This window comes from Myodes glareolus, chromosome 12 (assembly GCF_982192425.1).
Source record: "Myodes glareolus chromosome 12, mMyoGla1.1, whole genome shotgun sequence".
Lineage (NCBI taxonomy): Eukaryota > Metazoa > Chordata > Mammalia > Rodentia > Cricetidae > Myodes > Myodes glareolus.
In genome coordinates this window covers 14,507,798-14,529,515 of record NC_142037.1, presented here as the reverse complement: position 1 = coordinate 14,529,515, position 21,718 = coordinate 14,507,798, and the positions used below count along the sequence as shown (strand labels likewise).

Below are 21,718 nucleotides of genomic sequence, written 5' to 3'. Positions count from 1 at the left end.
CAAGAAAGAAAGAAAGAAAGAAAGAAAGAAAGAAAGAAAGGAAGGAAGGAAGGAAGGAAGGAAGGAAGGAAGGAAGGAAGAAAGAAGGAAAGAAAGAGTGGTACATTTACACAATGAAGTACAATTCAGAGGTAAAAAAACAATGACTTCTTGAAATATGCAGGCAAATGGACGAAAATGGAAAAAAACCATCCTGAGTGAGCTAACCCAGTCCCAGAAAGACAAATATGGTATGTACTCACTCATAACTGGATATTAGGAATAAAGGAAAAGATAGTCAGTCTACAATCTACTGGAGTCCAGTCTAAGAAAGAGAGGGGAGCAATAATATGAACAAAAGGGTCAATACCACGATGGGAAAACCCACAAAAACAGCTGACCAGAACTAGGGAAAGATCACTGACTCCAGATTGACAACTGGGGAGCCTGCATAGGACTGATGTAGGCCCCCTGAATGCAGGTGGGCCCAGGATCAATTCCTAATGAATGATCTGGCTTGTGGGAGCCCATTTCTTATGAAGGGAAACCTTGCTCAGCCTAAACACAGGGGGAGGGCCTTGGTCCTGCCTCAACGTGGTGATGTGACAGAATTCATTGACCCCCCCATGGGAGGCCTTCCCTCTCTGAGGAGCGGATGAGGGGTGGGGTGAAGGGAAGATGGGGGAACAGGAAGAAAGGAGGGGAACTGGAATTAGTATGTAAAAAAAAAAATTCAATACTTACCAAAACAAAACAAATTCTATTATCCTTCAAAAAAAGATCCCTTTTTTTATATGGACAACAAAAAGGTAAGTCAAAAAGAAAACAACAGTATTTTCAACAAATATCTATATGCCCACAAATTAAAACAAAAAAACTCACCAGGGCCAGTTATCATAGCTCAGTGGGTACAGTGTTTGCTGAATGCATGCAGCCTTGGGTTTGGGCCGCAGTACAGAATGCGCCACGTAGGGTGGGTGGTGCCTGTCTGTAATCCCAGAATTTAGGCGGTAAGGCGGAAGGATCAAAAGCTAAAGCTCTTTCTTGGCTGCATTGAGGGCAGAGGCCAGCCTGGGCTAGATGAGCTAGAGCCTATGTAAAAGACAACATCAATAAACACGTCTCCAAACAGAACACATTTGACCAACTCCTTACAGCAATGGACAAAGATTAACTTAAAATTGGTGTTAGACTCAAATGAGAGAAATAAAACTGTGACTCCTTCCTTTTTTTTCTTTTTCTTTTTCTTTCTTTCTTTCTTTCTTTCTTTCTTTCTTTCTTTCTTTCTTTCTTTTTTTTTTTTTTTTTTGAGGTAGGGTCTTGCTACATAGCCCTGACTGCTCTCAGACTCACGGTCCTCTGCTTTAGCCTCCTGAGTCAACCCATCATGACCGATCACTACTGTGAAGCCGTGAAACTTTAGGAAGGACACAGAGACTTTTCTCAGGAACTGAGGGAGGCAGCTATTTTTAAGTAGGACACAGAAAATAATGATGACCCCCAAAGAAAAAAATGATAAATTAGGCTCCTTCGAAAGTAAATATTTTTAGTTATCAGAAACACCCTTAAGAAAAACAAGCAATCCATAGCCTAGGAAGATAGGGGCTCATAATAAAGGTTTGTTTCCAGAATGGATAAAGACCTCCGTTCCACGAGAGAGCAGATTCAGGAACAGAGACAACCACAGACTTTCACAGGGACAGGTACCTGTGTTGTCAGCAAGCAACAGAAAAAGAAGCCCAGGATCCTCTCTCTTCAGGGAGATGCAAATTACAGTCACTTCACACTTGTTAGGGTGGCTACAGGGCAAGACTGACAGCCTCACATGTAGGCACCCCAACAATGAGGAGACATTTAATATAGTGCATCTGTGACCCCCCAACTGTTGGACCCCCTAGTAAGGGTGAGATCTCCGTCCATGATGTCACAAAGCCAGGAAGATAAAATGAAGTTAAGCAACACAAGTTATTCAAGTGGTCAAGGAGGGGAGAAGCAGGCAAGGCCCGCACACCTTCTCCAGCTCTTTGAGGAAAGGTCAGTACAGACACAGAGCAGAAGAGATGTGGAGGACAGGCTGACGGAAGCAGGCTGAGGTCCTAATTTCCTTAGGCTGCGAGGACACCTGGAACTCCTTTTATGGTCTGGTGCTTCTTGTCCCGGCAGCTAGTAGTTACTGCGACTTAATATGGATACAAGATTATAATGAGGTTGGAACTGATTTGGGGTCACTCTGGCCTCATCTTACATCAAGTTAGTTTTGGCTAGGCTACCTGAAGAGGAATGTTTGCCCTGCAGACAACTTGTCCTTAATGATATGCAGGATTAGGGCAGGGTAGAAACCCAGTCAGTTTACCTAGGCAGAACACTGTAGTTGGACTTTCTTTGGACCACCAGTTCCCAAATGACAGATAAACTTCTTATTAAGTATAAAAGCTTGGCCTTAGCTACTTATTCCTAAGTAGCTCTTATAATTTAAATTAACTTGTTTATATTAATCTACATTCTGGCTTGTTACCTCTCCTTCATACTGTACATCCCACTTGCTCTGTGTCCAGCTGGTGAAAATCCCCACCTCTCAGACTCTTCCTCCAAGTTCCTCTCTCTCCGGAAGTTCCACCTATCCTCTCCTGCCTAGTTATTGGCCATTCAGTTCTTTATTAGGCCAATCAGAAGGTATTTAGGCAGACAATGTAAAACAGCGACATATTTTCACAGAGTGTGATCAAATATTCCAAAACAGAACACTGATAACATGTCCACTTTGGAAAAATGTTTAGGACTTTTACATAAAGTCAGACATGTATCTTCCAGTTTACAACTTCCATTTCTAGAGGAAATGGAAACACATGGAGATGCACATACAGGGGGAGAGGAATATGAGACAGGAGGGGCAAGAGAGTGGGAACAAGCTTGCACAAGAGGTTCCACTCCAAGCAGCCCATGTTGGAAGCATCTGCGTGGGTATCAGTAGGACAAAGCACAAATGATGGTGCAATCAACAAAAGTGGACAAATCTATAAAACATGCTGAAAAGAGAGAAAAGAATGGACTCAGGGAATATTGATGAAAGAAGCCAGGGGCCAGAACCCACACAGTAGGAAGGTGAAGGCTGGGGATGACCTCATAGTGGTTGCCTTGGGTGTGAGGAAAAATGAATAGGAAGGGACTATTTTTGAGAGAAGATTTTAAAGTAAAAGTGAGCAAACGAGTTAAGTAATTTCTTGAAGGTAAAACACAAATGCCCAGCAAACATAAAAAAAAAAATGAATAACACAGAGTAAAATTACAGAATTTCTTTGGAAACACAAAGTATTCCAAGTAACCGAATTACTCTTGGAAAGAAAGAACAAATGTGGAGACATCAAATTACTGATTTCAAAGTATACTACAGAACTGCAGCAAAGCCGCATGAAATCAGACAGAGACCAATGGGTAGAAAGGAAAACCCAGACATGAGCGAGCCTACACATCTACAGCCAAGTGTCGTCCACAGAGGGGTCCACCCGGTGCATCTGAGCCGGACAGCAGCTTCAAACCAATGTTGCTGGAAAACAAGACGTCCACACTCTCTCCTTCCTTCTGAATGGGATAGTTTAGAAAAGCTGTCTTCCAGGTCAGCCTAATGCTTGACCTGGTCAATTGTAGAGACCTTCAGCTGTTTGTTTTTAATTTAACTATGGAGAGCTGTTGGAGGGGTCGCTTAGCCCCGAAATAACCACACAGAAACTGTATTAATTAAATCACTGCTTGGCCCATTAGCTCTAGATTCTTATTGGCTAACTCTTACATATTAATTTAACCCATTTCCAGTAATCTGTGTATCACCATGTGGCTGTGGCTTACCTGCAAGATTCCAACCAGAGGCTGTCTCTGGCAGGGATACATGGCTTCTCTCAACTCCACCCTTCTTTCTCCCAACATTCCCCGCCTAACTAAGTTCTGCCCTGCTATATGTCCAAAGCAGTCCTTTAATAACCAATGGCAATCAGAGCACACAGAGGGAGATCCCACACTAGAGAGCTTTGTTTCCATGGTTTCTGTTTGAGTCTTTTCGAAACCACTATTTCTTTGCTGAGTCTCCCGGTTGTACCCAGCATCTTCATCATTTCATTGAACTGCTGGTGTGTGTTTTTGTATATTGTTGAACTATTCTATCATAATTGATATTTACACAGATATTAGCTAAGAACTGTCTACAGCTTTTAGGGGAAGTAATCTTGGTAAGTCTTTTTTGAGACAGGGTTTCTCTGTAGCTTTGGAGCCTGTCCTGGAACTAGCTCTTATAGCCCAGGCTGACCTCAAACTCACAGAGATCTGCCTGCTTCTGCCTCCCGAGTGTTGGGATTAAAGGCGTGCGCCACCACTGCCCGGCTGGTAAGTCATTTTCTGATGTGTGTCTTGGAGCATCAGTTCATTAGGCAGTGTTGGCTTTGGAGTATAGTCTCTTACAGTTTTCGGGGCTGTATTATTAGTGATTTTGGACACAGCACAGATGTAATGGGTGTTAGAGAGACCTAAAGCCTCCATGGGCTGTGTCCTGGCAGTCCAGGCAGACAGTGTGGGTGTTGGATCCTCTTGCACTGAGAATGGTGGCCCGAGGTGATGAGGATATCCTCGGGTGCTGCTTATGTTGCCCTGATATTAACAGGGCCTCTGGTAGTACGGTTCTGGCACTGATGGGGAGCCAGCAGCACTTGGTCTCTGATGGGTTGGTAGTGCAGGCCCAAATGCTGCCAGGGTAGCGGGTGGGGGAGCTGGAGCTGCTTCCTTTTGGTACCCATGCACTCCTGACAGCAGTGTTTAGTAGACCAGATACCTGGATGGGGAAGTGGCAACCACAAGGGCAGGGCGGCAACAGGAACTGTTGTCCCTCGCTCCTGACTAAGAGCAGGACTATAACCAACACCTGGTCAAGCTCCCGGCCGTGGCCAGGCTTTGTCTTGGCTTTACCGCACCGTTCAGCTAGTGTAGTGTACCTCCCTAGGAATGCATGGTGGCTGAGTACAGGCTGGGCAAAGTTGCTTTCTGCGCCCTCTAGCTGTGCACATCCAAGGGTAGACGCAGATTCGCTCAAGGCCCAAGTGCGCCGCTGTGAGCAGACCATCCCTGCAACAGTAATGTTCCCTCTGCTTCCTGTCAGCAATATGTGCAGAACCTGGGGGGCGGGGTGGATGATGCGGACCACAAGGACACCTGCTCTTAATCCCGGCACTGGGGCTGTGAGACGCGCAGTTTCCACACCCTTATACTAGGAGGGCAAGTACCCAGATCTTTTGGTTCTCATAGAGCGTGTCCCCTACAACGTAGCACTCACAGTGGGCTTAGGTCTCAGTCTTTCTCCTGGGCAGCTGTCCCTTGAGCCAGGGCAGTGGAAGCTGCCCAGAGACCCACAGGTGGGAATATGCAGGGGTTTCTGGCCGGGACAGTTGCCCGAGTTCAGGTCATAGCTCAGTTCTCAATATGGTTTCTGGCTACAGCACCTGCTGGGACAGTGGAGTTCACTGAGGGGATGATGGGAGATCTCCCCAGAGGCCAGGCTGGTGCGCAGAGGTCAGGGTACGTACCCAGGTACACTGACTGTGAGCCCGGGAGGACTGAGCAGTTTTCCAGAACTAAGCTGCCAATGGCTGCACTGAGTTTATGGGGACTCTCTGGGCCCTTGGTCCCCTTCCGGGGCTGTGGAGCCTGGTGGCAGACATCGGGCTGCTCTGACTAACCAGGTTCTGGTCTGTCATGCCTATTTGTGTTCATTTCGGAGTGCGGCCGTATGCATCAGCTGCTTCCTCCTTGGAGATCTGGAGATGTGTTAGACACCTCTTTAAGACATCTGTAATTTAAAAAAATATATTCCTAAATGCCTTCGGGAAATCCTTTTGCTTAATTACGGCACAGCTTTCTGATGCTTGTGGAATGGGTGTGATACAGTCTTGTGGGAGCTTTGGCTGGGAGGAAATTAGAAAAGGTTTTGGAGTGGGCTCCTCTTTGGGACGTTAACTTAAGAATGAATGCCTCTGTCCAGATGAAAGTGCCCCCCGCCTTTTTAAAAATTTTTGTTTTTGTTTTTGAAACAGGGCTGTCTTGGAACTCACTCTGTACACCATGCTAACCTGAAACTCAGAGATCCACCTGCTTCTTCTGGGATTAAAAGTATGTGCCACCACTGCCCACTGAGAATTCCTTTTTGCATAAAACACGTAACAGAATAATCCAGATCATCCCTGTTTTTGTCCCCCCCCCCTTGTTTGGTTTTGAATTTGAATTTGTGTTTTTCTGTTGGAAGCACCTGCCTCCAAAGAGCTCGGATTGGGCCATTATTTAAATTGGTTCAATTTCCTGACTTCAAAAACAGTTGGTAGTAGGAAGGGAAGGCTAAGATTTTGAATCTAAAAATAACAGGAAAAAAAAAAACAACCAAAAACAAAACAGAAACAAAACCCTAGTTGGCTAACAAAAAACCAAGTGTAAAGCTGTGTTTAAACTCAGGTCTGAAAAGGCAGTTTCCTCTGAGCCCTCCGGCCCTGGCTAGTTAGTTCTAGGACTGAACCCTGGGCCTTGTGCTAGGTGCTCAGCAGACACACCACACCTCGGCCCAAGTAAGTCACCAGGTGCTTTCTTAAAGCCAATCCTTTCATTTGTATCTGGATCCTGTCCTTTCTTCGCTCCAGAAGTTTGTGCTGAGCCACTTTGCCTGCCAGACTGTGTCAGACCCTGGGCGTGTGTGGCCCCGAGGTCTACTTCCTGCTTCCAGGGTGGATACTCTGAGTCAGCAGTAACGCCTTGTGGGGGACACCTCGTGGTGGTTGTCAGTGACTTATCCTAAGAAGTCATGATGGTGGTCAGAGCTTTCCTAGGCTTGATTCTTTAGAGTCTACATGGAATGTTCCAGAAAGAGCTGGCTTTGAAGATTTGTTTACAACAGTGATCTTTCTCAGTCACTTCAGAAGTGTCCCTGAGCAAACAGGACTCCTCTTACAGGAGCAGGGGGCCCAGCTGCTCCCGGTCCAAGGTCCCTGCACCCACCTCCTGTTGGGAACATTCCCACGACATACTGTCTCCCGTAGGGCTGTGCTCCCGTCCCCTCTGCCCTCCTGGAGGATGTGCTCGGGGTGTGATGTCCCTCATCCTCGATGAAGAACATCTTTGAAAAATGCAAGCTGGCTTTCCCACGGGTCTCCCGCGGCATCTTGCTTCTGGAACCTCCACTCTAGGATCCTATATCTCAGCCATAAAAACTTTCCGGCTGCTTTCTCTTCCATGTTCCTCCACTGCTTCTTAAAGCCATAGGCATTTAAGTGGACTTTGGCTATAGCTGATGCTTACATGGACATCTGATTGATCGGCTTTGTTTCTCCAGGATGATTTTTTTTTTTAATGGATCCACTCCCTGGAATTCCGGGTTTCCCATCTGCACCTCAGAAACAAGCTAAATTTAGCTGCATTTCAACCACTCAGACAATCCCTCATTGCTCCCCGTAATTTTTCTTTTCTTTTCTCAAGCGTTCATTGAGGTTTTGAGGGCTATTTCTCCAGATTCTCCTTTTCCTGGGGGGATGGGCTTTGGGTTTTCTCGTTTCCTGCCCTCTGGTCTTCACACCCTCCCTGCATGGCTTCCCTTGGGCCCTTGGCCACGCAGTTTTCCCAGGGCTGTGCCTTGTGAGCAGCTGTAGTTCGTCATTGCCGCGCTGTGACACACTGCAGTCCTCCGTCTCTGAGCCCTACAGGCTTCCAGTCTCCCTCCTCTTGAGCACACCCAAAGATTTGCCAAAAAAGCTCCTTGCTTCTTACCTACTTTCAGCAGTAGTGACATATTTGAATCTGAATGCAGAGATCTTTGGGAGAACGAGCTGAGATCTCTGGGAACAAAATGAGCTGGCTGGCTCCTTCAGTGACCTGTGACCTTCCTTAGGGACAGCACCAATTAACTAGGTCCCTATCAGCTATTTTGTTCCTCTCCCTCCCCCATTCAGAAAAGGGGGGGGAGGCCTACCCTACTGCCACAGGCATGCCCTCAGGCTTTGCTGGGACACAGCTTCTCTGCTGGTTGCTCAACTATCAAAGAGCAGGGGCTCTAACCACACTTCATGGGTTTAGAAATCATTTTTGTTCAGAGATCAACAGGATTTGATCTGCAGCAGTTCTTACTTAGGGTTAGAGGAAAGGCTGCTGGGTTCATGTTGTTTGACTAAATAAACCCCAACCAGACCTCCATTCCAGCACTTCGCCTTCAGTAGTGAAGATGAAAGGGGCCGTCTGTCGAGTTTCCTTTTTAGGGACCTTCACAGGGGGAATTTGGGGCACATGAAAGAGGTCAGGCTCCCAGTGTGGGCGCCATCCACCATACGGAAAGCATGGCAGGGAATTCAGTGCCATTTTCTAGGTCTGGGCAGAAGGTCCCCTTCTGTGTAAGAGGCTCTAAGAGGTGTAAGCAGTTTCAGTGATTGCTCAGCTACTGCTTAGGTGGCTTTGGCAGGTTTGTGCTGGTTCCCACAATCCTTTGGGAAGAAGGTCACTGTTTGCACGCTGAGGCTGACTTTGAGCTTCATTTCCCAGTGTTCGCTTGTCCTGTTGGTCTGACTTTCGGGGAGTGTTGGTGTAGCCTATGAATGTGAGGTAAGGTCAACTGGACCTTGAGGAAATGAGCCCGATCCCAACTAGCTAGCAGTCAGGTAGCCCACCGGTTAGAGACTCACTTGGCAGCAGAAGCCAGAACTGGGAAAACGCATCCAGGAGCAGAGTGGCAGCTGCTGAGAGGCACTCACGCCCCCTGGCCTCTGGGGACTCAGTGCCACTCTGTTTCATAAGGGACATCAGAGCTAAAACATCTTTCACTACAGTCTGGAGGCTGTCGAGATGGTGCAGTAGGGTGAAGCGCTTCTCACAGGAGCCTGAGAACCTTAGATTCCAGAATCCACGTGGGATGGAAGCGGAGGACCTTCACAAGCTCGGCCCTTCCTTATCAATAATAACGAAAATTTAGCACATTATCCCCTACCATGACAAACATTTGCCACTTATCAGTTGTTTCAAATTTTGAAATCCTGCAAGTTTAGAAACTATTTTAAGCAGGCTAGAACATGTAACTCTTTATTATATTGTTACATATCTGTTTCCAAGTCACTGCCGCTTTATGTAGTGAACTCCGCGTTTTCTTTCCTCTTCAGGGTTAGACACTGATCACAGGATTCTACACGCTGGGCAAACACTCTACCACTGAGCTACATTGCAAGTTTGCTCTTTTTTCTTTCCTTCCTTCCTTTTTTGGGATGGGGGGGGGCAGAGTGGGATAGGGTTCAGGAAGTGGGGAGAGAGTCCTATGTAGCCTAGATTGGCCTGAAATCCTAATTCCACTATCTGTACATTCCAGGCACCAGAGTTACACAGCAACACACAAGTTTCCCAGCTCTTTCGGCTTTTTGACATAAGGCCTAGCTAATTTGCTCAGGTTGGCATTGTGATTCTCCTGCTGCCACTTCTGGGTAGATGGAATTACAGACCGGTGCCACAATACAGCTGTGCCACGTTCTAGAACGTGCTTAGCGGTGGGCGTGAGGATGCGTTTCGTTTCTCCAGACACATAATTCGTAATAATGGAGTCGAGATCCTTAGATGCATGAGTGATTTTACCAGAGGACAACAGATGCTTCTGATGATGTTGGAATTTATAATTGCACCAATAAATATCTTTGTTATCCCAGCAATGCTTGGCACCACCAGATCTTAACTAAGTTACCAATATGATAGACAGACTACAGTTGGTGGCACTGCGGATGGAGTTGAGCGTAGAGCTTTTGTTTAGTACATGAGAGCCCTGGTTGGCTCAGTCCTCAACACTTCACAAAGTACCCGATTTCCAGAATACTGTGAGGCTGGGCAGTTGCTCACTCAGGCTTCCACTCCAGTGAAGTGACTATCTTAGGGTTTTGTCCACTTCCTTTCGGACTGATGTGAGTACAGACACGCGCCTTTGTTTATAGTCTGGGCACTCCTCTTCAGTCAACTATGCTACAATACCTTCTCCACATTTTCCTTCTTGTTTTGAGACAAGGTTTTACTATGTAGCTCCACGCTGGCTTCAAACTCATATTCCTGCTGCCTTTTGTCTTCCACTCAGTTTAGAGCACCACACACAGTGTACACTGTGCGCTGCCCCACGGGAGCCTCTACCAATACCTTACCTCAGACCACGAGAACATTTCCTGTTTGAGCTTCAGTCCTGATCCACAGGATCCTGATTCGGGTAACCACACAATGAGATGAGGCGTGGCCCCTCTGAAGAATCTTTTGTGATGATCTCTGAAACAAGCGGCTCCCCTGCACGCGGTTCCAAGTCTCTCGACTCTTCAGTGAGTGTTTCGGTCATCTCTGCCAACATCACGCTTTTTGTTGTTGGGGTTTTTTTTTTTTGTTTTTTTTTTTTTGAGTCAGGGTCTCACTGTGTAACCCTGGAACTCAGTATTGTACATCAGGCTGGCCTCTCCACGTTGGGGGTCTGTGGTCAAAAGTCTTGCAAAATGTGCACCAGCTTACCCAGTGCTTTCTGTGTTTTTTAACTTTTTAAAGTTAGGATACACCTTTTTGAAACTGTGGGAGGGAGTCATTATGGTATTTTCCTACCTGTGCTTTATGACTTGTTCTCACTCCTGTCCCCCACGGGCAAAGCTGGTGCCCTCTGCTGTCATTTCTCAGGAGCAGTTTTGGCTCTTGCAAGTGTTCTGAGTGCTGAGTAGGATTCAGAGTGGATCTGTTCACCTCACATTACTTTGAAGCTTGGAGACCTGGAGGTTAGAAGTCCACGCTCAATGTTGTCTTCTCATGCATTTGCCAGTGACTCTGACACGGCTGCAGGCTTGTTTGGTTCACTGTGCTGTCTGTAATCACAAATTTAATTAACATTGAACTTGGACCAGTTCCCGGAGCAGTAATATGAATAATGCCTGACCAGTGAAGCCACGGGAGACTATAATTAGATCTCATGAAATAATGGTCTCAAATTATTTTTAAGTGCTTGTAATTTTTAGTAATATTTAGGCCTCAGTACAAACAACAAAAGGAAAACTCAACTGGAAGTGATCTAGTAAGAGATGGGGCTCTTGACATACGTGTGCTCAGCCTGGGAAACTTTATTGTTTAATTAAATAGAGCAGAGGAATCTGCACAGTGGGAAATAAGGTCCCCAGATAAGCTTTTGACCTCTGTTTCCTGTTCTGGGTGGCTCTGCAATCCACTGAGAATTTCACTGCCCTTACCCGGATTTCCCACTTCCTGTTGGTTCTCTCTCCCTCCTTCCCCACTTCTTGAGCTGCCAAACCGAATCCTTTCAAACAGATAAAGACTCAGTTAATTTGCTGAACAGCTCAGTGCTCCTGGGAAGGGACAGCTTCCTGAATTGCTGAGCAGAATAAAAACCGGATCTTTTTACTGGTATAGGAGAAAAAAAAAGTTTCTCCTATACCAGCCTTTTAGGGCTATACCCATTAAGCAAGTCGACTCATCCTTGCCTCAGCGCTGCGGCTACATGGCTACAAAGAGGAGCTGGTATTGTGGCCACAAGTGTTCTGGATATGGCAAACGTCTGAGCCAGTGTAGACGGCAGTTGTACAGGTCACGCTCTCTGGACAGCAGTCCCGGTCTGTGATGACATGAAGCCAAGGGACGGATTTAGAAAGCTCTCTCAGACTGAGAATATGCCCATGTTTCAAGTGACTTGGATACAGATATAGCACAGAGAAGTCGGGGAAAAAATGCTTTACTATTGTGTTCACTATTGCTAGTGTCTACCCTAAAACACTGAACCGTGTCTTTTCGCTAAGGGTCGGAACCCAGGCTGGCCTCATACTTCACCACTGCTAATTTACCCTCCCCTACTTTTTTCCCTAGACAGGGTTTCTCTGTGTAGCCCTGGCAGTCCTGGAACTCGCTCTGTAGACCAGGCTGGCCTTGAACTCAGAGAACCCACCTCTGCCTTCAAGTGCCTGCACTTAGGGACAAAAGGTGTGCTTCACCACCACTGCCTTGCTTAGACCTTTTACTAAGACATAAACCACAACTAGACAGCACAGAAAGAACCGGTCGGTCCTGTCTTTCCCTTTTGGATGTGTGACATTAAAGAGTCAAGAATTGCAAATGTCTTTCTTTCAAGATCACAAAACTGACAGCAGTCTAATCCCAGCACTGTGAGTTCGAGGCCAGCCTGACCTACAAGAGCTCTAGGACAGGTTCCAAAGCTACAAAGAAACTCTGTCTTGAAAAAAACAACACCAACAAAAACCACACAGCTGATATTATCACATCAGAAGCCTCTAGTAGGGTACTAGCCTGTTCACTGAGAACAGGATTTGTTTGGAGTTTGGATAGTCCTTGTTCCTGTGCCCTTGTGAACGTGAATCACAGGGATCAGAAACTCAAATGTAGGTTCCTGGGGGTTCTTACAAAGTGCCTCTCTGGTTTGAGGCTGCCACCCACAGGTTTGCTTTCCCCATGACTGGACCGAGGGACAGGAACCTGGGCTTGGCACCTATTAAGTACAGTTGGCAGTTCAGAGAAGGCAAAAGCACACACGTGGCTCCAAGGCAACTTAGGGGTTATTTATGGAAGAAAAGGTATAAAGGCAGACATAGATTCAGACAGGTGAGGGTAAGTGCAGGGCTGGGGGTAAGATGGGTAAGGGGTAAAATGTCTAGGCAGCAGTTAGTTACCCATGGCCTGTAACCCCTTTGGGGGTTGAATGATCCTTTCACGGGGTCACCTGAGACCATCAGAAAACAGATATTTACATTACAATTCATAATAGTAACAAAATTGCAGTTATGAAGTAGCAATGAAAATAATTTTATTGTTGGAGGTCCCACAACATGAGGAACTGTATTAAAGTGTCACAGGGGCTGGAGAGATGGCTCAGTGGTTAAGAGCACCTAGCTGCCCTTCCAGGGGTCCAGGGTTCAATTCCCAGCACCCACATGCCAGCTCACAACTGTTCAGTTCCAGGGGATCTGACACCTTCACTCCAATGCACATAAAATAAAGCTAAATAAAATTAAAAATAAAATACAATCAAGTGTCTCAGTGTTAGGTGGGCTGAGAACCGCTGTAGCAGTGTAGGCTTTGCTTCCTGTGCATAAGGAAAAAAGCACCTGTATTAGAGTCAAGGTAAGGAACACAATTCAAAGTCTGAAGTCTAACTGAGCAACGAAGCATGCACCTTAGAGAGAAAAGCTCTTCACCCAGGACACGGCCTAGCACCAGCGGCCGTTCTAACAACGCAAGATGTAGGTAGTGTTGAGAGATCAGAAGTACAAAAAGAAATGTTAAATAAAAGGTTTTGCTTTTATTTAAAATAAATTGCATTTATACAGTCTTTAAATCATGGATTATCAGAAAATACTGGTAAGTCCACCCTCCCTGCACCCTCTGGGCTCGTGAGCTAGGAGTTTTCTAGCTAGCACCAATGCAGACTGTAACAGCGCAACGACCAGAACAGAGCCAGTGCAGGCGGTAGAGTTAAGGACATCATGGCAAGTCATGACCATCATGAAGGCATTCTTAATTTAGCAGATACTGAAATTGCATATTCATTATATACTTTAAGAACATTTAATAAATGCGAGGATGCTACATTTAAGCCATTTCCTAGATGTGAATAGTTTTTTAAAAAACTGTACAATTTTATAAAATTTGTGTTTGTACATTAGTTACACAAAATGCATACTTCATAGAACTTTCTTCATATCGGAACACAAAGGTTGCATATTTTAGCAGACAGTGAATATGCTGGTGAATACTAAGAGTGTTGTAATACAGTCTGGTGCAAAGTAAACACGAAACAATGTATAACATGCTTCTTCAAGGAGAACAGATCAATAGCTCTTCCTTCAAGGTCAACGATGTCATTGAACACCACGCATCTACTGCAGACCTGATTTTATATTAGGAGAGGGGCTAACTGGCTACCAGAAGTAGGGTATTTGGAAAGAGGGCATCAAATTAGACATACATTAAACACATGCATTATACATGATAAATAGACTTCATATAGGTTACACCCTGGGTAACTTGGTAGTAGATGGCTTGTTTCTTAGTTTGGCTAATGTCAATTAGCAACAGCTGGTTCCCGATTCACCCACTACTTCAGATTTCAATGTGTGGCCCTAGGGAACGTTCTGTATTCCACAGTCCACATATTGCATCATGGTAGCAGATTAATAACCATGCTTGTTAGTGTATATATTAACCGGTCTGATAAGGCAAAGAGTTTTCATGATAAAATGATAAATTTCAAGCTTACTTTATTAAGCAGCATATAAGAAACAATAGCTTTAAAGTTAAATATTGTTATGGCTGTGCAGTTTTTGTACACAGTTTCCTATTCACACCCAACCACTGGTGAGTTTGTAGAACATCTCCTCATCTAAGCTCTCATTCTGGTCTTTGGCCCGAGTTGAGAGAAATATGTAACCACCAATGAACTCATGGACCACCTTGCAGTCTACTTCAGTACAGATGAAGGACAACCGGACCTCATCTGCAAACTCCACGGTGACCTGGGATAGAGACAAAGAACCGTCAGCATCCCCAACGGCTTCTGTAAGGAAGCACTGACAGTCCCCAGAGAATTAGCCAGGGACAGCAATGTCTGTGTGGCCAAACAATACCAACAGTGCACCACCCCTTCCCCCATTCCTTTAGTTTGCAAGTTCTCAAGGGGTTTAAGTCATTAAGTTCCCAAGCAGTCTCTGGTAATGCAATTAATAAGAATGTCTCTCTTCAGGTCCTGGGAGAAAATCTACTTCCTGTGTTTTATTTAACATTTGCTTCAGAATTTAACCTTTAGATATTCTGATCAAATATTTTAGAAAGATGGGCTTTCCTGATAGCAACTGATACAACAGATCCAATTGCCAAGCCAAATAGCCTAACAGTAAGACTGGTTTTTGTTTTTTTCCCCTGTCCTGGAATTCACTCTGTAGACCAGGCTGGCCTTGAACTCGGAGATCCTCCTGCCACTGCCTCCCGAGTGCTGGGATTAAAGGCGTGCGCCACCACCACCATCACCAGGCCCAGTAAGCTGTTTAATATGATGTCCATGTAACAAAGAAAATGGGCCCCATCGTGTCTACACAGTGCTACAGGCAGCGGGCACTAGAGTGCAAATAACTCTTTCAAAGCTGAGCCAGCCACTAAGTGCACACATGGACAATAACCACACCTGAGGCTTCCAGATGGGAGTTAAGTCCAGACCACCTGCCTGCTTTAGAAGCTGTGAGGGGGCTGTGAGATGAGCAGAAATGTAAACACCCAGGCACTCTGACTGCTGCTATGGGAAGGGGCTTAGCTATTACAGAGAGAACATTATGAAATAGGTAAGTTTAAGTGAGAAATGAGTAACAACCATGGTCTATACTTTAATCCTAAAGATTATTATTTTTTTCTTTTTTTGGTTTTTTGAAACAGGGTTTCTCTGTGTAGCTTTGGAGTCTGTCTTGTGGAGTAATCTGGTCTTGCACTCAGAGATCTGCCTGCCACTGCTACTGTTGAGATTAAAAACCTGTACCACCATGGCCCAGGACAGATGTGCTCTACCAACCAGGGCTTCAGGAACGCTAGGAAAGCACTCCTAGTACCTGAGCTATCCCTAGGCTGGCGAGCTCTCTCTTTCTCTCTCTTCCCAGTACCTGAGCTACCCTAGACTCTCTCCTTTTTTCCCTCCCTCCTCCTCCTCCGTCCCTCCCTCCTTTCATGTCTGGAGTTGTTAGTGGTTGTGAACCTCCATGTGGGTGCTGGGAATTGAACCCAGGTCCTTCGGAAGAACAGCAAAGTGCTCTTAGCTGCTGAGCCATCTCCTTATTCGTTTGTAAGCAAATACAGACTACCCTGCAGGGCCTCATTTGGATGAGGCTATAGTCTTGGAAATTTGGCTACCTACCCAACGGTGGCCTTTCAAAGTTTGTTTGAAGGTTCTAGCATAGGAGCACAGCTACTCATATACCCTTGGCAGAGAGGACTGTCTTCTCCCACCAACAAGTACGAGAAGGAAGGGGATAGCAGAACTCACCAGCCAGACAAGTCAAACCAGCCCTAGCAGTTAATGGAGGTATCAAATATCACATAACCCAGGGTTCAGAATTCCTAAGGCTCTCCCTTTTTGTTTTCCTTAAATGCTGTGGAACAAACCCAGACCCACTGAACTACTCAGCCATCCTCACACTACTGCCAGCTCACCATTTTGATCTCCCAGTTGACATTCCACTGCTTCATGTTGCTGAACCGCCATGTTTTGATGGCGTCTCCGGTGCTGGCATCCATCCGAATCAATCTGTTGTATGCAATCCCAATAAGTTCTTCTCTCTTGCCACCTTGAAATCTGTAATATTAAAGAAAACTCCCTCAGAATATGGGAGGGGCTCCAACCCTAACAGCTGAACTCCTGCAGGTAAGGATAGAATCACAATACTTTGAGTTGTTAATGGAAGGTCTAGACAATACCATTTTTTAAAGTTTCGCTATAGAAGAGTTTAGTATATCTAAGCAGCTTTGCTTTGAGTGTTTAAGATCTAAGTACACGAAGTAGACAAACAACAGATGCAGACCACAGCAGCACACTGACCTCGCGATGAAGTGTGTGATGCCAAACTCAGGCAGAGACTGCCAAGCTTGAATGAATCTCATCTTGGCTTCAATCAGACTCATTTGGGCTACATTCTGATGGGCCTCCAAGATTCTTGCTGTTATCTAAACATGATTAAGGATTAAATAATTAGATATTGTATCTTTTGTGATAGAAATAAGATAAAACATTTTAATTATATGCCCCATAAAATCATGTTGAATTGGAATTTAAAACTATCTAAAGTTTACTTGGGGATTTCAATAAAGTAACATTGTTAATTTCAGTTTTCATGTGTCAATAAGAAGCATTTAGGATTCTAGTGTAGGCCTGCCAGGACTGAGAGGCTCCAAGTGAACAGACGTTGGCGAGCAATGACAAGATAACACTTTCAGATCTATATTCAGATTATGGTTGGTATTTAGCAACAAAATGCCACAGGGCTCCAGTCTAGAGACCTGAACATGAAGAAATAGTGGGTATCATCCATGTCCTATGGCAATCAAACAGAATTGAAATAGTTTACCTACACTGACTTTAGGATGAATTCTCCCTTGGCGGGGGAAGGGGCCAGGGTAGTTTGGCTATGAGTACGGCTTTACAATGTTTAATTTCTCTCTCTTTGTAAATATCTCCGTATTACCAACTTACCAAATCTCTTATATAGCCTGGCTGTAGATGGCAATGCGAAGAAAGAAAAACGGAGCAGAAAGAAAAAAGAAAAAAGAAAAGGAGAGGTGATCAGGAAAACAGCAATGAAGCAAAGCAAAGGCCATGGAACCTGCAACCCAAAATTCTAGCAGAAAACCATGCAGAAAAAAGACCACTCAGGTGAAACAGTCAAGGCAGGAATGAGAATGGAAACCAGGAAGCAGCGACTACCGTCCACTCAGAACACAGACGTGCACACTGCAGACAGTCACTCAGTTAAAGGTGGAAGCTCACAGAAGGGGCAAAGCTTTCTCCCCTCATTGTTGTTCTTATGGTGAGGGCAAAGCTAATTATTTTAGTGGCAAAATAAAAACGAATAATCCAAAGCCACGACAGCTTCCTCAGCTCTCGGCGGAGGACATGAGGCATGCACAGCTTCAGAAGGACGCTAAGGCTGAGCTCAGAGGCCACACACGAGCTCAGGGACGCACTGCTCCTCTATCTGCACAGAAAGGCAGCGGCCCTCAATTACCATCTGCTTTTTGCATCCTTTTTCCTGGAAGGAGAAACACACGTTTGCCAAACAGGGCCTGGGAGCTGTGGCCACACATGTATCATTTTCAGTTTGGTATGACAGGACAATTCTTTATTTACAGTTAAAAACTCATACTCACTCAAAATAGCCCTGGAAAAGCTCAGCTAAAATATGCATAATTTGAAGGGAAATGCAGATTAAGTATCAGAGGCTATGCTGATATGTACCTTGGCAGGATCCCCTGCAGCCAATCATTTGATCTTGTGCCTGTGAGCACTGGTAGAGGTCAGGGCAGCCATGCAAGCACCTGAACTTGAGGGGACAAGGTTCTGGGCCTACTTAGAGAAGAAGGGGTTGGAAAGGTCTGTGTATTTCATTCAGACCAAAGTCCTGGAAAGGTCCTTAACCGTAAGCCACACATTCCCTTATTGACACAGACGACAGAACAGAGGATTTTAGGTCACATTTCTGTCCACAACACAAAAGCAGAGAACTCTCATCTCTGGACAACAGACACCGAAATAATAAAACCACTAAGGTTTGAAATCCTTCGAAGGTAAATGAGTTCACCTGTAGAAACTAGTCTCGTGGCACACAGCTCTCTGGTAAGGGAAACAAGCACCTCCTCCCTTTCCCTTCTAACTTATCTGCATTCCATGAGGCTCCCTTAGGCAGCACTTTCCTTCCGCCATCCCTCACCGCTCACGCCCACAGCCCATGACGCTGACACAGCCTTAACTGCACACACAGACCATTCCTGATTAAAGTTCTGACTGGTTCTGGGGAAAGTAAAACTGTTTCAGATTCATTTAATAAAGTGACGTTTAAATTTAAGGAAGGTAATATTCTATTTAATGTTTTAAAATGATCCCTTAAAGACAAAACCAAAAGTCAATAAAAATGATTTATTTATTTTAGAGGTCTTCTCTCTCCCCTCTCCACTCTGAAGCCTTTCCTTTTAAGGCCTGCTGTTCAGTGTAAGGAATCCTGGGGGGCTCTCAAGTAAAATTCCCCTGCAAAGGACCTTGAGTGATGCACTAACGTGCCATTCTCCTGGACAGCAAGCCTTTTATGGTATTAATTTCCAGGACAGGAATTCCAAAGAGAGTGGACAAGAAAGTGTTCTATTAGGGTTAAGACAGTGATGGAGATATAACATTATATTTCTCACACCTTTAACCCCAGTACTCGGGAGGCAGAGGCAGGCAGATCTCTGCTACACAAAGAAACCCTGTCTCAAAACACTCCCCTGCCCTATTAACGTTACAGAAGATTAACAACAGTTTAAACAGACCCTCACCTCCTCCATTTCCTGTTTTATATTCTACCAAAGCTGGTGACTCTCATTTAAGAGGAAACAGTATTTAAAGCATGAGCACAGTATTATAAACTAGCTGATTAAGTAGAATGAAATACCTGTTTGTTCTTATACTTTTTTAGGTAGCGAGGGGACACCAGGCACTCGGGATTGATGTCTGTTGTGATCTGCTCTGGAATTAGCTGGGGATCTGGGTTAAGATGCTGCATCTTCAGGAAGGAGAGGATGTTCTGAACCTCTAAATTATAGGAACTGTCTGCCATGGTCTTTCCTTTGGAAGCTAATCTGCAGGCTGCCATCCAGTGTGCGTACTGCTTCTCCTGTGGAAAGAGAGGGATAAGGCCACACAGTGCTCAGAACCTAGGTGTAAAATGTAGGGATAGCTGGTCAACCAACACACATGGGAGTCAGAGAAAAGTGACTTTAATTGAAAAACTTACATTATCACAACGAAGCCAAATTTCATTCATGCCCTCTGCAACCGGAATTAGGAGTTTTATGTTAAATTTTTGGCCCGAAATGTTTACATCTGGGGTAACTTCACATCCTGTAATAATAAATTAAATTATAAAAGTAGATAAAGGAAATCCTGAGCCAATAAATTAGCCTCATTTTGAAAGATCTTAACACGGAGAATTCTGCCACAACACTTTAAGAACACCTTGATATGGTGGATAGTGACTTGATGCTGCTTTGGTACTCACACCGGAGCCAAGGACTCAGAAACACACATTTATGAACTCTAAGAATCCAAATGGTCATCTTGGCTTCCACGTAAATGTTTAAATATTAAAGGAAAGGGTACTGTAGGTAAAGAGATCTCTCTTCTTTCTAGGAACATTACCACATACAAACAGCTGTCTTATAAGTCTTTCTCTAGAACTTTTCAAACAAGCGGGAAGTTGTGGTAAAATTAAAACAGGTGTGTGAAGACACAAATTTCACTGATTTCTCAAGGTGATTCTGTAAATACTCCTTAAAAAAACATAAAAAAAACTGGCCGGGAGGTGACATACACCTTTAATCCCAGCACTTGGGAGGCAGAGGCAGGTGAATCTCTGTGAGTTCAAGACTAGCGTGATCTACAAGAGCTAGTTCCAGGACAGCTGTCTCCGTGAAGGAGAAACCCTGTCTCAAAAAAACAAAAAACAAAAACAAAACCCAAAAAATCAAAAACTGAACTAGGGAGTCTTTTCTTCTATTAATTAATCATTTACCACCCATGCAACCATGACATCAGTATCTAGCACATTTTAACATTCTCTCCCTAAATCCTGTTTTATTCCAACCTCCCTATCCCCTTTTCTGTCCAATTGCACCAGCAGGAAGTTTCTGCCAGGAAAGTGCTTCCAGCCAGTGCAGGCTGGCTTTGTTCGGCAGCCTCCTGCAGACTTACTTACTTTGGTGCTCATTCCCAGCACATACAAGTGAACTCTACTAGGATCTCTCCTTGCATCTTGAGCCAGACCCCATTAACACCATGACATTCACAACCTCACAGAAGAATAAAAAATCAACACCTCTCACCACCTCCTTCCCTCGGAACTTTTCTAAACTGTCACTGCCCAAACTGGCAGTGATTTCCAAAGGGTGCTAGGAACTGAACCCAGGGTCTAACATACAATCGTCACACACTCTACCACTGAATGTCACTTCTGGTCCCCAGATGGAGAGGTAAGTCTCCTTCCACCAGAGGCCCCCAACACGGTGAATGAGGCTCTTGCTCTAGCCATAAGCCTGAATGTGTAAGAGCTTTAGCTAGGACTGGAGGAGGCGTGGCTGAGCAGTTCTGGATGAATAAGGAGAGGAGTTCAGTTCCCAACTTCCAACTGTCTCTCATTACAGCTCCTGGGGATTTGATGCCCTCTTCTAGACTACTTAGGCACCTGTACATACAACACGCACACTTAAAAATGAGATACTTAAAAAGAATATTAAATAAAAAAAAGTAGAGCTAACAGCTGAGCCCTCGCTGAAGCATGGCCCAGGCTGCAAGGGCTCAATGAGGAGACCCCTGCCTCAAGTTCCAGTCCCACTGCTCACAGCTTTCAACCTGACAAGGCAAAAGGAAACTCAAGCTGGCCGTGAGGAGCCTAGCAGGAACGTCCTGGACTTGCCTCACAAGCTGGGGGAGAACAAAGTGAAGACAGAAGAAGAGGATGAGGAAGAGGAAAACAGGCTAAAAGCTCCACCTGTGATCAGGGGTGAAGAGCAAGCAGGATGAGACAAGGACTGCAGACAGGGCAACCACAGGCTGCAGATGAGCGGACCCTAACAACATCAGTGATCTTTATGTTTTCTGATCCTAAAGATCAGGAGAGAGATATCATAAATTTACCTGATGAGAGAGCTAAATGTTGTGTACTTCAACTCGGGTCCACCCAGAGATCATAACAAATACCCACTTGCAACTGAACACACAAACTGGAGAACCAAGAACACTGCAAAGCCTCCAAAGGTGTATGCACAAAGCCTCCACAGGTCACACGAGGCCCCTTACCTCTGAGATTCATCTGATGAGCAGGTGTACCACTGGACTCTTCTCGGCTCTTATAGCAGGAGATGGATGTGTCTTTGAACGTGCACCAGTACTGCTTGTATCCTTTTAAAGTCAGCTTTTTAGGCCTAGATAGCA

General features: G+C 45.1%; 1 protein-coding gene across 6 annotated transcripts in view; it reads right to left on the bottom strand.

Annotated features, from left to right (window-relative positions):
- Positions 1-13,281: 13,281 nt before the first annotated feature.
- The window catches only part of Fermt2 (FERM domain containing kindlin 2), a 79,115-nt gene continuing 70,678 nt past the window's right edge, over positions 13,282-21,718 (bottom strand). For 2 of the 6 annotated variants that reach the window (XM_085698468.2, XM_085698470.2), the window contains 8 exons: positions 21,584-21,708; positions 19,524-19,630; positions 19,182-19,403; positions 17,763-17,786; positions 17,231-17,251; positions 16,580-16,704; positions 16,195-16,336; positions 13,282-14,516 (listed from right to left, as the gene is read on the bottom strand). In XM_085698468.2, the coding sequence (XP_085554594.1) occupies positions 14,343-14,516; positions 16,195-16,336; positions 16,580-16,704; positions 17,231-17,251; positions 17,763-17,786; positions 19,182-19,403; positions 19,524-19,630; positions 21,584-21,708 (940 nt within the window). In that variant the 3' untranslated portion in view covers positions 13,282-14,342. The remainder of the gene's footprint in view (positions 14,517-16,194; positions 16,337-16,579; positions 16,705-17,230; positions 17,252-17,762; positions 17,787-19,181; positions 19,404-19,523; positions 19,631-21,583; positions 21,709-21,718) is intronic. The other 4 variants (XM_085698469.2, XM_085698472.2, XM_085698471.2 and 1 more) reach the window with 2 other exon arrangements.